Source organism: Rhinopithecus bieti, unplaced genomic scaffold (assembly GCF_001698545.2).
Source record: "Rhinopithecus bieti isolate Rb0 unplaced genomic scaffold, ASM169854v2 scaffold_63560, whole genome shotgun sequence".
NCBI classification, from domain to species: Eukaryota; Metazoa; Chordata; class Mammalia; order Primates; family Cercopithecidae; genus Rhinopithecus; species Rhinopithecus bieti.
Window position 1 is genome coordinate 1668405 of NW_016826568.1, and position 15691 is coordinate 1684095.

The 15691-nt window shown below is 33.3% G+C and overlaps 1 protein-coding gene across 4 annotated transcripts in view; it reads left to right on the forward strand.

Moving 5' to 3' along the window:
- The window catches only part of EPHA5 (EPH receptor A5), a 358795-nt gene that overhangs the window by 20694 nt on the left and 322410 nt on the right, over positions 1-15691 (forward strand). For all 4 annotated transcript variants that reach the window (XM_017863470.1, XM_017863467.1, XM_017863469.1 and 1 more), the window contains exon 2: positions 6771-6835. In XM_017863470.1, coding sequence (XP_017718959.1) covers positions 6771-6835 — 65 coding nt within the window. The remainder of the gene's footprint in view (positions 1-6770; positions 6836-15691) is intronic.

Here is a 15691-nt window from a genome sequence, read left to right on the forward strand (position 1 = left end):
TTTATTATTATTATTATTATTATTATTATATTATTATTTAGTTTTAGTAGAGACGGGGTTTCACCGTGTTAACCAGGGTGATCTCGATCTCCTGACCTGTTGATCCGCCCGCCTCGGCTTCCCAAAGTGTTGGGATTACAGGCGTGAGCCACTGCTCCCAGCCAGTACAACTAGTTATATGGCATTACACTCATTGAACTAGGGAACATGGGAACACAATTTTTATTTTTACTTCTGTATAGAGAAGATACTTTTTTCATTTAGGGACAGGCTGAATTTGGGGATGATTATATACCATAAATGTGTTAAGAACCAGCAGTCAGTTTTACAAATGTATAGGAATTTTAGGAGAGAGAGATGGACAAAATAAATGGATTTGTGTGATCATTAACATTTAGGTTGTAACTCAGAAGTTCATGAGCTCCTCTGGAAGAGTCCTTACATTGGGGCATATGCCAATATCTCCTTTAAAACCAACCATACGGCAAACAGAAAGTAAACATATGAGCCCTTCTCTATCCTTAACAGGCTGATTCAGTATGCATGGACTGGCACCAAGAGTTAGTTCTTTTAAAAATCTCCTTTTAAATTTTGATGTTAAGTTTTAATCAAGAATTATTGGTGTAGTGTGAGAAGCGAAGGAAATCTACAAAAATGAGGCATTGATAAAAATCGAGGTTTGAAGGGATGGTACAGTAAGAATAGCTTATAAAGGAAAGAGGAAGAAGTAGCTAGAGAGGTAGAAGAAAACCACAGAAATCTGTAGTCACTGAGCATGAAAAGTGAGATTGTTTGTCCATCATGGTCATGACCGAATGCTGCCAAAAGATAAGGCAAATTAGGAGCTTAGAGCTACACAGTTATCACTAGTGAATTTAGTAACAGAAATTTTGGTAGAATAATGGGGGTTGAAGTCAGATTGTAATGGATTAGGTCAGGAATGAGGAAGATGTGAGGAAATAATAGATAGGTGTGTTGACAATTCATTCAATAATCTGAGTTATGAAAAGGACAGAAATAGGGCATTCACTGGATGGGAATGTGAGGTTTACTTTTGAATATATTTTAATGACAATTTTTAGAAAATGCTTTGGGTTAATATACAAAAGGCCTAGTTACCTAAATATAGGTTTGTCAGGTAATGTTCATGGCTCATTTGAGGTCATGGTTTACTTAGAATGAAATCAGTCTCTGGTTGTGCAGTTTTTCTAAAGCTATGTTTAGCTGCCATGGTTCATGTACAAACAAGGTAGAATCATTCTTGATTAGAGTCTTTGGATGTCTAGGGAAATAGGTAGTTGCAATGCAGTGATCTAACATTTAGGTCTTAACTGGGGGACTGACTTGGCTGCAGGAAACAATAAGCAGTGCTCATGGTCTGTTACTAAGGTCTCAGTTACTGCTTTATGTATAAATTGCCTAGTAGAGCATCTGACACAGAGTAAGCATTCCACAAGTGATTTCCCCACATTTCTTCTTCTTTTTTCTAAAAAAGATTGTGCATATGGATTGCTCAGAATTGTAAAATAAATACTCCTCCATTCATTGTCTGAAAATACAGTTGGTTGTGGCTTCCTGCCTTTGAGTCAAGGGATGCCAGAAATCTACGTAACACTTCTAAACCTATAACATAATTTTTCCCAAATTTACAAATCTAGTTTACCAATGGGAAACACATGTCCTCTTTCTCTGCAGTCATTTTGTAAAATGTTCTTTGTTCCCTGCAGCAGTTGTCAAATTATAAAATTTAGCCTGAAAGCGAGAAATCACATCTGTGCTGATTGGGACCATGAAGAGAGGCTGGACAGCTGTATATCTAGGGTTTGTTCCCACAGATTAGTTAAATGTGTATTGTAATTGAATCCAGTAGCTTTTCTGATATTGTTAAATGGAAGTCAATAAGCAAGCATCCATCAGAAGTCTCTAGTATGCAATGCCACTTTGATTCAATGCCTTTAGAGAGTGAAGGCCATCTCATCTGCTACTAACCCAAATTATTCTCTTTTCATACTGTAGTGGAGGTTTAACTGACATTATAACTGTATTTGTTAATGTGAAGATAATGGCAAAAACAGAAACAATATAAGTAAGAATAAGCCTTCTAATTGTCTATCTTCATGTCATCAAGGATCACATATTCTCTTAAGGCTTTGCCCACTGATGGTGTGTGGTGGGATCAAATGTCCTTGATCTATCTTTTGACTCTTCAAGGTCTGAAAACACTTTCATTCCAATGTGTCTGTTTCCTGGAGAATCTAATGCATTTTCCTGCTCATAGTGACTAAAGTTGGCAAGATGTTAAGGAGAAAGTAGTGGAGTCAAAGTGATATAGAACAAGTTAGAATGTTTGAAAGTTATAATCATTGAAGAACATATTTGTATTATTAACTTAAGCTAAATTTTAGTTGTTAGAATGTGTGAAGTTGAGGATTTAGGAATCTTCTTATGCATATTCCATTTTATTTATTTGCTCTTTGCTTTCCTTGAATCCCAACAAATATAATGAGTTAGCAATCTGCTTTTTCTGAAAGTGAATTTTCTAAAAGCTTTTCTGTTTTCAAGAAAGCATTGAAATTGTTAATGTATAGCAATACAATTAAAGCATACGAATGATTGTGTTGAATTAGTTTCTTTCATAATCTGTTATTTGGTTGGGCATTCAGTTAAGTGACTTTTCCTTACTAAAAGTTCCTGTGTTAGTATTTTCCCCACACATTAATGTTAGGAATTTGCAATGTAGTACATATTCATTGACCCCTTTAAAGCTATTTCTCCTGGATAATCAGCCTTCTTAATTACTGATTAAAATATGAATATCTACCAATATGTCCATCTTAATCATAATTATACAATGGTTGAGGGAAAAATCATCTTGAAATCTGTCTCTCAGTTGAATAGTATGACTATTTTAAAATACAAATAATAGAATGAAAACATTTTTCATAAAATTTCTGATATCTAATTAATGTCTTCTAGAGTAACTGTGGCATCAAACATTTCCTCTAATTGTATTCATTAGTGGGTTCTCCTGGACAAGTTTTAATTAAGTTGTACAATAAAGATCAATATTCGTGAATTCATTGCAATTTACAACAAGCATATATACTGTTCAGAACAATTTAAGTACTGTAATTATAGCACAGAAGATATTTAGTGCCTATGCTCTATTACTGCCAAGCCCTCTTTTTAATAAATTTGGTAATGAAATTGGGAAATTAACTTCTGAAAATTCACATTTATATAAATCCTATATCTAAACTTCTGTTTTTTATATAGCTATGTTTTGATTTTCTATTTTACTAGTAGGGAAAATGGAGGCATTAATTACGGTAGTGGCAAAGTGCCTTTTCATGCATATAGTCATGAATATGGAGAAATTGTGAAAGTGTATATAAGAACACATTTAATAATTATATTGGTTATGTGAAAAATAATTTAGTGGTGTTATATAGTCTGATATTCTATTTTATTTTATAAATAAGACTAAAATTATTTTATTACTCTAATTTTCTTAAATAGAAATATTATTCTGGTTCAAACAGAAGGTCGCCAAATATGCTAACTTCTGTTAAATTTCTACTTTCACAATTATTTATCTGGTACATCGATAGATGAACAGATCATTCTACTGATGTACCATATAAAGAATTGTGAAAGTAGAAAATTTCTAGTGGCATCAATAGGTATGTAACAGGGTTTCTCAACTTTAATACTAGTGAAATTTTGGCCAGATCATTCTTTCCTGGGGAGGCTTGACAGTACATTGCAAGATGTTTCACTGCATACCTGACTTCTTCCCATTAAATGCCAGAAGCAAATATTCGTCCACTAATGAACTCAGAAAATAGATAAATGCATCCAAATGTCTCCAGACATTATTATATCTCCATGTTGAGAACCACTGGTGTATGTTATTAGCCCCACCCTCCTGATCTTCCCACTGATCACATTATTCATTCATAAGATAAACAGCTATTCAGCTCTTCTGAACTGAGGCTAGATTCATAGGCATGAGTCAAACATGGTGTTCTTATAAGATAATTCTGTTCATTCAATTTTTTGAAGATAGGAATTGAGTGTTCATAGAATATTAAGTAATGATACCTAACTCAGATTTAGGAAAGGGAAGATCAGAATAGTGTCCTGAAGAAGGAATTCCTGAAATATGTTTTGAAGGACAAACGAAACATTAGCAACTCAGAAGGTAAAAGAAAGATATGTATTTTAACATTTACACAAAAATTTTAGTTATTTTCTCTGAGAATCAAATCCCAATTTATTCTCCATTATATAAACAAAATTATAATATAATAATATGCAAATGATTGCTAAAAACACCTAATTTTAAAGATACATACATGTATTTCTTGTGGATTTCCTAGTCTACATACAAAGAAAATTATTTGAACACTTCACTGTAAGATTATAGAGATTCCTAATGTAGTTATTCTCATATAGTCTGCAGTATATTCCAACATTGAGAACTCTCAATAAATTGTATTAACAGCCAAGTTAGTATTTTGAGGTAATTTGTTTACTCCAACACATTCACATTTTCCAGAAAAAAAAAAAAAGTAAAAATGGTAATTTAGTTTAAACCTAATTCAAGTGCGGCTAACTGAATCTTGAAAAGTGATCTGAAATTCTGCTGATAATAATGAATATTTCATATTAGTAACAGGTCTACAAGGAACGCTGTGTTTCTCACGGTAGGCTGGTTATGAATTCCTGGAATTCCTATGCACATCAGTTTGCTGCCAAAGGATTAAGTTCAATTTGATTGCCATCATGGTAGCACCCTTAGTTTGCTGATTTGCTCTACTTTATCTCATCTACAGATATGCTGCTGCTCAATATGAAAGGTGAATCAAATGAATCATTAAGATGAATAAACATAACAATTTAGGTTCTGAAACCCCTTGGTATTTAGTCATGTCTAGACACAGCCCTAGTGTCCCAGAAAAACTAAAATGAGGACAAGGACATTTAAGTTGAATGTAGCCTTATTCCCATGGAAACCAAAAAAGACAACAATAGAACAAAAGGAAGAGTATGGATCTATCTGAAAAATTAGATGTAGTGAGGGGCAGGATTTGCAAAGTCAGTGGGTATTAGAGCAGTTTTGTTTGTTTGATTTTAAGAATTGTTTTTCAATTAGGTCACCATTCTTTTAAGAAATTAATAATTCCACAAATTAATTATTATTCATTAAAACCAGTATGATTTAAGTAGGTGAAAAGTGATACAAACATTGTATTGCATGCATTTTTTAATAGTTAATGAGCTCAGAAAATAGATGAATGAAGTATATTTAGCAACAACAACATATATGTGTATGTATAGGTAATATTTAGTATATTTGTTTTTCTACAGATTTTGAGTTATTGATTTATTTTAATGTTACTAATATTATCATATACTTTCAGTGTGGTTTATAAAATATGTATGTTCCCAAACGTTCTTTTGTCTCATGAATTTTTGCTACTGTGAAATAAATGATGCATAATAATAGTTAAATGTACATAAATTTCTCTAAGATGTAGAAAATTTCCTCAGTCATAATAATTTTATATTATCTTAAAAAGTATAACAACACATCCCAGCCTATCAACTGTTATTTCTTTAATACTCCAGGCTTACACTTACACATAGAATCATCCTTTTAGAACTGGTGGCATTTCAAGATACTGGCTTTTGAATATAGCTTAAGGAAGCCTCGATACCTCTACATAGGAATAACTCAAGTGTTTCCCTTTCAGGTTCATATTCCAGGCTCATTCAAAGTTGTTCTGTTGCACAGCAGGCCAGGTAGAACCATGTGGGATAGGTATAATAGGTTGGAGAAATGATGATCTGTGATCCAGGGCTAAAGTATTTTGAATAGACTAACCGATAAGCTACTTTGATTTCTCAGAGTCAGTATATAACACCATATTCATGATGTGTATGAGTGTGTATGTGTGTGCATGTGTGTGTGTGTGTCTGTGTGTGTACATACTCATAAATGGCTTCCTTTTGTAATGATGGTACTCAAACTTCCATCCTGGAGTTTCTCAATATCTTAGTATTCCCATATATAATGTATCTGACAGTTCTACATGAAACACTCTTTTTAGACTATGGTCATACCTAAGAAGAAGGTATCTCTGGGAATGCAATGGATTCTTAAGTATAGCAACTATCTCAAGAACTGCAACAATTTCCTTGCCTTTTTAAGGGTGTGTAGATTCATTTCTTAATTAAACTTGCAATTTAGATTACAGATTTCTGTTAATATCACAAAAAATGTTATAAGCTTGGGAATAGTTTATTGCTGTTTAATGTAAATTATTTGTTAATTGCTTCATAACAGCTTTCCAGAAGAAAATAAAATACATTTAGCTAGAATTTTATGGCTGCAGCTTAATCCCAAAAACTAGAGCTTTTACAAGGCAGCATGAACCTTTCATTTTTGTGGGTTTACTTTTGTTCCTTTTTTTTTTTTCCTTATGAGTTTTTTTAAAATTTATTATTGTTTTGCAAGAAAATAAAATAGGGTAATGATTTGCTTTCAGATGATTTTGTTGTGATTGTTTTCAAATGTTTATTTAAAATCATTTGTTCTCTTGCATCAATATATTTTCTTTAAATTATACCCATTGTATTCATCATAATGAACACTTAATTTCAGTTACGTAAACAACATGCAATTTTAATAACACTATTAAGATAGAGATACAATATTCATGATACTATACATTTCACTGAGTTTTGTATTCTTTTCTTTTCAGTGAATTTATTGGATTCACGCACTGTCATGGGGGACCTGGGATGGATTGCTTTTCCAAAAAATGGGGTAAGTTTTATGAAAGTTTTTCTAAAACTTAAGCTATGTGCGTAAGCATCTTGATACTTGCAACACAGGAATGAATATGTACTAGATGCATATGTTGTTGAGATAGGAGGTGCTATGTGTGTGTTGGATGGGGTGGTGGGACTTCAAATAACTCTAACCAAAAAAAGGAACACTAGGGAAGGGCTTTCAGTGACTAAAGAGTAAATATATTATTTCCTCTCTGAGTATTGTTCCACAAAGAAATGTGAAGTTTCCTTCAGCATTTAGGAAAAGTTCACATGAAAACAACAAAGAAACTTTCAGAATTAGTTTATATTAAATATAAAAGTATTTGATTTGCTACTAATTTGCCATCATCCTGGCATATTGCATAGGAAATAAAATTTAACTGGTCTATGATCAGTGTTGATTCAAAGCTGGGACCAATTTAATTTTGACTTCATTTACAGAATCAGGGAATAAAAATAGTATAAGAAATTCCTTTAAATGCCATTGAGATAAAAAAAAATCCAAGAAACTATTATAATATCATGTACATATACAACTGCAATTCATCTAGAAAATTGTGCACACTTACATTTTTAGATGATATCAAAGGTTTATTTTAGAGTAATCTAATATTATAACAAATTTTGTCATAACAACCTAAAGAGCCAAAATTTTCATTTCAAATTAACGAGTAAGCCAGGTGTGTGAATCAGTCCTTTATTAAGAAAGTTATTATGAAAATAACACATTGCATTAATTATTCTAATCCATAGTAATTTGTATATTAACAACCTCATCTCAGTGGGCTTTTATGTTTTCATCAATTTTGTATTTCTCTTTAGTTGTGAAAAGTTACAGATGTATTTAAAGACATAATATTAAAAGGAATACTAGTAGATTTTAAGATATTGGAACATAAAGGTAAGGCAAAATAACAAAAAAACAAACAAAAACATTGCATAACCCAGGTAGAGCCAGGCTCAAGATAATAACGTGTATACTTTCAATGTGTTCCTCTTTTATCTTTCTTACACTCTTCCTTCTTCCCTTCCTTTTTTTTCCTGAACCACCGCACACTCTTTCTTTCATCTGTCATGACTCCGTACAGATAAATGTCTGGCTAACGTCTCTCTATGAGAACCTATACAGATATTTTGCATTCTCCCTTTTTTTTCACGTACCAAAAATAATCTATTGAATAAATATTTTATTTTTTTATTTCTGAGAATATGGTTGATGTGTTGTGTTGAAATTAGGTTTTTAGAATCCAGAGAAAATACATGAGATATTTTCTTTGAATTTAGTTTTGTGTTTTTCTCCTGTTTCCACTCAGAAGTTATTAAAATAGAGCTTTGAAAGAGCGTATCTGTGAGAGTGTAAGTACAGTGTTGTAGTTGCTGTTGCAACTATACATTTGAGGAAATTTACTCAATTTTATACATGATTTCTTTATGAAACACAATTAATAGGTTTATAAAAACGTAATCCTTCTGTGTTGGGAATGGGATCTTTTAAATTATTCTAACAACTTCATGCTGTCTTTTTTTCTATTATTATTGTTCATATAGTGGTATATTTGTTCTGTTTTTTAAACAATTAGCATCCTTTTCAAAATTATTGCTATTATGTTGAGTAATGTTTCCTTTGACATAGTGTATCAAATGTTAATATTGAAGACAGGGAAGTTAACTTAGAGGGGCTTAATGAATGTATATTTGTTTGAGTGTGAGAAATGTATGTGGGATTCAGGCGTTATGTTTTGTGTTACATCACTCAAATGCAAAATGAAGGAAAAAATGTATTATATTTAAGGAAAATGAATGTTCAAGGTATATACAATTATAGTAAAAATATATACACTTTTAAAATATTTTTAGTTAGCTGTGACATTTGTGATTAGATAAGCAACATAATCGTAGGTGAAATATAGATCATCAGAATGATGTCCATAAAAATTGTGGAATAATGACCACCAAATTATTTTTTCAATAATTGCCACAAAAACACTGGAAAAAAATGTTCGAGTCATTTTATTGGAACTCTGATATTCAGACATCATCTTGGAGCAATATGGGACACTTTTATTTAAGAAAAATGACTGAGTCTTTTAAAATAGCAAAGTTTGTGGCATTTAACTTGCTCCATGTCCTTTCTGCCTCTCTAGCTCTGAGGTAGTCTTGAAAAGCCAAAATTCAGCCATCATGGTGAAAACCAGTAGACTAGTAAGAACTGAAAGGAAGTAGGAGATTCTTCCCAGTCTCAATTTCAGAGAATTGTCTTTATTTGATATGTTTGAGAACTCCCTGGAAGACTGCATTGTAAGACACTCTTGATTTCACCTGACCTAGAGCTATTGAAGTCCAAAAGCTTTTTCTCAGCTGGGCATTTGTCAAAAAGACAGGCAATTGTCTGATTTTTCTTCTGTGTGAGGGGCTACATAAAATTTGGGACAAACAATAGGCTTGTCAACCAGAAAACTTAGGGAAAGCTGGAAATCGAGATGTCCACACTGATTTTCAAACGCCTCAATGACTTATTTGGAATTTATAAGGCCATGCACATGTGTAGGGCTTTGTACATGCCCAAGGACGTATGTATGCTCAGGAAAGACCTGAGAAAGACCTAAGATTTTACTTGCTCACAAACAGGAAGTGAAGGTTAAGGTAGGTCTTTAATTGCTTATCTGAATATTGAAGGAATGTCCCAACATGCACACACAGACCCTCCCCAAAGTTGAAACACTTACTGGTTTGAGAGTAACAAAATATTCTGTCTAAGGAATACCTGCTATGTAAGCTAACAGAGCAATGACTTCAATGGCTACACATGGCCATTGAAAAATACAGAGTTTACAGAATTATTTCAGAAAAGTCATTAAAGAAACAAATATTAACACTCCCTGGAGAGTGAGGGAGAATCTAATTTTCAGAGTTGTCACATTACTTTATTTAATATGCCAGATTTGCAATAACAAAATACTATGAGAAATGCAAAGAAACAAGAAAGTATTGCTGGTAAAAAGAACAAAAGCAGTTATTAGAATTTATACTGAATATGCCCATCTGTTAAAATACGTTGAAAGAAGTAAAGGAAAATATGTGTCAAGAATTAAAAGGAAGTATAAAGTAATGTATAATTGAATTCAAAATATCAATAAAGAGATAGAACCTCTTATAAATGAAAAATAAATTGGAGTTGAAAAGTAGACAATTGAATGAAGAATTTGCAATAGGGGCAGATTTAAGCAGAGAGAATAAAGAATAAGCCGACTTGAAGATAGGACAACTGAGATAATCCAATCTGAGGAACAGAAAGAAAAATTAATGAACAGAAATAAACAGAAACTTAAAGATCAGTGGGAAGAACACAGATATAACGGGAGTCTCAGAAGAAGAGAGGCCAAATGGGTCAGAACAAATATTTGAAGAATTAATGGACATAAAGTTCCCAAATTTGATGAGGAAACATTAATGCACACATTCAGGAAACTCAACAAGCATAAGTAGGATAAAGTTAAACACGTTCACAACTAGACACATCATAGTTAAACTATCAAAAGCCAAAGGGAGAAAATTTCAAAAAGTAGCTAGAGTCAAACATCTCACTTTGTGTAAGTACTTTGCACAGCTATTTCTTACTAGAAATCATGGGGTCCAGAAGGCAAAACAATGACCTCTTCAAAATGCAAGAAGAGAAAGACTGTGGAGCTAGAATTCGATATCCAGGAAAACTGCCTTTTGAAAATGAAGAAGAAACTAACACATTCTCAAATAAGCAAAATATGTGCAACTATAGATGATCAAAATAAATATTTTTACCACTGGAAACATAATTTTAGAAATAGGTTTTACACATATGCAACCCACATATTTTTTCAGAGAAAACTGCATCTTTATTTTCCTTTTATTGTCTCTACTTCATTTTCTTAGAGAAACATACAAACTGATTATTTGATTTCCCTCAAGTTTGAAAAATGTGTTTTAAGTAACAACAGCTTATTTTAGAATAGTTTGTTTATGGTATTGTTTTATGATTTGATGTCATGTTTTGATAAAAACCACACAGTGCTGCTGTTTGCATTTATGCTTTCATGGATATGGCTTAAAATCATTTTATTTCAAATTCAAGTGTGATTTGCATATTAACATTGTTTTAAATAAATCAAGTATAATTTGAATCAGTAAGTGGCCTTAAATATTTGTTGTGTACAATATCTTACACCAGAGTCTGTGATTTATATAAAACTTGGGTAAGACAAGGGTCCCTGTCCTTGACTAAGGCTCATATAACTTAACCCTATTGCTCCATTCATTCAGGAAATATTTACCTGAATATTTTTTTGTGTTTGAGATGGAGTTTCGTTCTTGTTGCCCAGGCTGGAATGCAATGGCACGATTTCAGCTCACCACAACCTCCGCCTCCCGGGTTAAAGCAATTCTCCTGCCTCAGTCCTCTGAGTAGTTGGGATTACAGGCATGTGCCACTACGTCCGGCTAATTTTGTATTTTATTAGTAGAGACGGGGTTTTTCCATGGTGGTCAGGCTAGTCCCCAACTCCCACTTCAAGTTATCCACCAGCCTCAGTCTCCCAAAGTGCTAGGATTACAGGCACGAGCCACGGCACCCGGCCTGCCTGAATATTTACATGTATCATGTAAGTTATGAATTCTGTTCTAGAGATTGTTTGGTTTTTCTCTTATGCTACCAGAAAACTTACTTGGTTTTGTATTATTTACGTATAGTGTATTCCTCTAAATAGAATTCCTGATTTAAAGTGAACCAATTGTACTCAGATTTTTATCCCCAGTTGTGGTGATATTGCCTGGCATATTGCCTAATACAGATGATATATTTAATACATATATATGAACTTGAATTGGTCCCTTGGGAATTCAAAACTCCTTGTAAACATTAAAAAAAAGCAACTGTATGAATATTCAATTAAAAATACTACACTTTCTTCACTTTTTTCAGAATATTCTTCTGAACTTTAGGCCTTAAGAATGGATATGTTTATTTCTTTTTGCTCTGTCGCCCAGGCTGGAGTGCAGTGGCCGGATCTCAGCTCACTGCAAGCTCCGCCTCCCGGGTTCACGCCATTCTCCTGCCTCAGCCTCCCGAGTAGCTGGGACTACAGACGCCCGCCACCTCGCCCTGCTAGTTTTTTGTATTTTTTTAGTGACGGGGTTTCACCGTGTTAGCCAGGATGGTCTCGATCTCCTGACCTCGGGTTCCGACCGTCTCGGCCTCCCAAAGTGCTGGGATTACAGGCTTGAGCCACCGCGCCCGGCCATGTTTATTTCTTATACTGGTAAAAATGTCACCTCAAATCTGAGCTTAAGAATTTGGCAAGAATTTAAGGGAAACACTAATATTCATTCCTCATAGTCAGACATTTGTGCCATACATTTGTTAAAAACAATCATTGCATCTGTAATACTTTTCTGTATTTGCCCTGTTTATTACATTGTAAACTCATGGATTTACTGTAGTTATTTCGTATTTGCCACTTTACAGTGTTTCTAAAACTTGATTCAATTTCTGGCTTGTAATAGAACTTCAATAAATATTTATTGGAAGGATAACTTACTTTTTATTTATAAAATGGGGCATACATTACTTATAGTTTTCTGATGAATATGAAATAAGTAAAACGTAGCAAAGAACTTGACACAGTGTTGGCAGTCATAAACATCCTTTCCTTGACCTTCTATTGCATTTCTATTTTAATGCTAAGAGATCCACCACTCCATACGTTTTTTTAGCATATATGTGTATATATATATATATGCAAAACTCATATATGTATATATATGAGTTCATTTTTAGCACATGAGATTTGAAGATTTCTTATAAAATATGAATTTCAAGTTTCTGTTAATTGGATATTTCAGAAAGCCAGAGCCAGGAGCCTTTCATAGCTTGAATAGTCCAAAGCTGAGTAAAACTGTCATGTAGGAGAGTTTGTAAATTCTCCTGTTTGACTTATTTACTACCTGACCCTCCTCATTCATTTAAGTTACCAATCTGTGACAACGACAGCAATGAATAGTCATTTTTTTGATATGCAGAAGCATCCACATTTTTGTTTGTTTGTTTCTGGAGGGACCTAACTTAAAAACAAACAAACAAACAAAAAACTTCTCTATGCATGCTGGCATGGTTTCTTTTTAGTCTTTGAGTACTCCCCCTTAATTAGGAAACGCCATTTGAATTTTGGCATCTGCATGTATTTCTCAACTCTTACATATGTGATAGACAGTATTTATTTGTGTGTGTTTGTGTGTGTGTGTATTTGTGTGCTCGTTGTTCTGCCTCATGGTAGTAACTAACTCTCCTCTTTTTTCTTCTGGACATATCTAGCGGTACTATGTTACAGCAAATTTTATGCAAATTTGCTGCATTTATTCATTCAACAAATATTTATTGCGCTTCTAGTATATTTCCTTCAGGCTTCTAGGCACTGAGGTTATAGCAGTGAAGTAAAACACTCCAAATTCTTCACATCCTGGAGCTTAAGGGAGCATTATGGTTCTGAGAATGAGTACTCAAGGAGAACAAGGCAGTAGATAATGCATTTTCTTGTCTCGTTCTTTCTTTTTATAGATGTGCAAAAGTGTCAGAGAGAGACGATGGTATTTGATCAAGGTCACTCAAGTAGTTTGCGACACACCTGGGAAGAGCACGTATTCTGTATTTGGCACATGCAGTGTCATATCGCTCTATCTTGCCATGAAAAAATACACTTTCAGTACATAAATATACATCAACATTTAGTAATAATAATGACAATGCACAAAGGGACACTTAATACTCTGTTTGTAGATGAAAAAAATGAGGTTTAGTATAGGTGACTTTTCCACGGCTATGCAGTTACTTGGAGTCTGAGTCCACTTCAATCCCAGGTCATCTAACACCCTGATTATTTAAAATCAGAGATGAGCTACTCTAAATAGTTAGGTTTTCAGAGTCACCACCAGGTTCTGGCGGGTACCCAGACTTTTAGTTTATACATACAAGAGTCCATGCTGAAGAGGGAATTCACCTCAAAGAGAAGTATTAAAATGTCCAGAGTGGCTTGCATTCTATCCACTGTTAGACTGTAAATGTTGAAACAACCTATAGAACATAGCTACTCAAATTTCTGCAAGGTTTCACTTTCTCATTGAGTGTCAAATGTATGTTAGCAAATTCCAAACCTGCACGTTAGAAAAGATAAACAAAACCTTTAAGAGCATAAATATCTTTCTTAAAAGGTGAATGTTTTGTTTTATATAAATCTCATTTTAATTAAAATTATGAAAGCATTTAGAATCAATTTTAAAACTTCATAGAAATACATTAATCTCAATTTTCTAATCAAATTGCTTGGCAGAATAATAGTAAACCCAATAGACTCTGTAAAATAAATATCTCCTCACTTAAAGCTTTCCTCCTTCTTTATCTTTCTGCCCTTAAACTATCAATCTCGTTATTCATAGTTTCACTAGCCTATATGTACACAACCTAAAAGTGTATTTTGTTTTTGCTTCCTTCTAATTACATTAGAGTTGTTTCAGTCACCATCTGGAACATTTTATATTGATTAATTTATATAGTCTAAGCCTGTATGTGAACATAATCATTCCCTGGAAATTTTTATCAAGTGTTTTCAAGGCTTATTCTTGAGAGAATAAAATTAATGGTTTAGTATTTGCTTAGAACAGTTCGTGATTTCATGTCTTAGAAATTCCACTATTGCTCTTTCTTTCCATAAGCTGTTGTTATGTATGATCACAAGATACACCTGCCTCCTTTGCTTTGGTGGAATCAGCCTTCTCCCCACTGAGTTGTCTGTGCTTCCTCTGGCACACAATGGGGAAACCGCTGCATTCCCCTGAGCATCACCGCTCAGTTGTATTGCTAATTCTGCTTTGATTTTTGCTCTATTTTCTTCCTCCAGTCAAATAAAGAATATAAACATCATTTTAAATTTTTTTTCTAATGCTGATCTTAACTTTTAGGATCATTCATAATCATTTTTTCATTTGAAGATTTCAAATTATTGACTTAAGTGGTATTTGTACTAAAATGCAGACAAAGTAAGTTGCCCTCTGCCTGGAGGAGAAAGAAAAAATAACCCTACATTGTAGATACTTCAAAACAGGAGTTTATGGCTTTTCTTGTTTTCTTGTTGCTTTGTTCTATTATTTCTTTGAGACTGAGAACCTTTGTGCTTACTTTTGAAGCTGGAAATAGCTCAGGTTTTTACTCAAAATGGGCTGTGAATACATTGTTAGTGTTTTATGTGTTTTCTCCTGAATCAAGAAAAACTTAAGCCGGATTTTCCATTCTGGTACTCAGATTTTGACAATAGTGTGCATGTTTGTGTGTGTGTGTGTGTTTTGTGTGTGATTCCTTGTCCCTCAAATTAAAGGCAAGAATGAGGAGAAGTATTTGAACTCTGCTAATCTCATATTTTGTTGAGGATCACAGTGAGTTTTGCCAGAATCTTATTTTGGTTTTGCTTCCTACTGAAAGAAAGGAAAAATAATGACTAGCACAGAAGCCCACACTGAGCACGAAGGGGCTAATAAAGATTAAAGTATTGCTGAAGTGGATAAAAAAAAAAAAAGAGCACATTAGTGGATATAGAAAAGCTCTTCATTTGAACAGTGATAGAAAAGGATTCTAAAGGGAATGGATATTATCATATATAATGCAAATGCCAATATAATGAGCAAGCCTGATCCAAGGTAGCTTTGTAGTCAATGTTTTTTAGAAAAATAAAAAGCATGCTCCATCTGTAAAATAATTAAGATAAATAATTTGTGGAACTCAAGATAGTTATTAAGCATACACTGAAGTATAGAAGACAAAACATTTTGC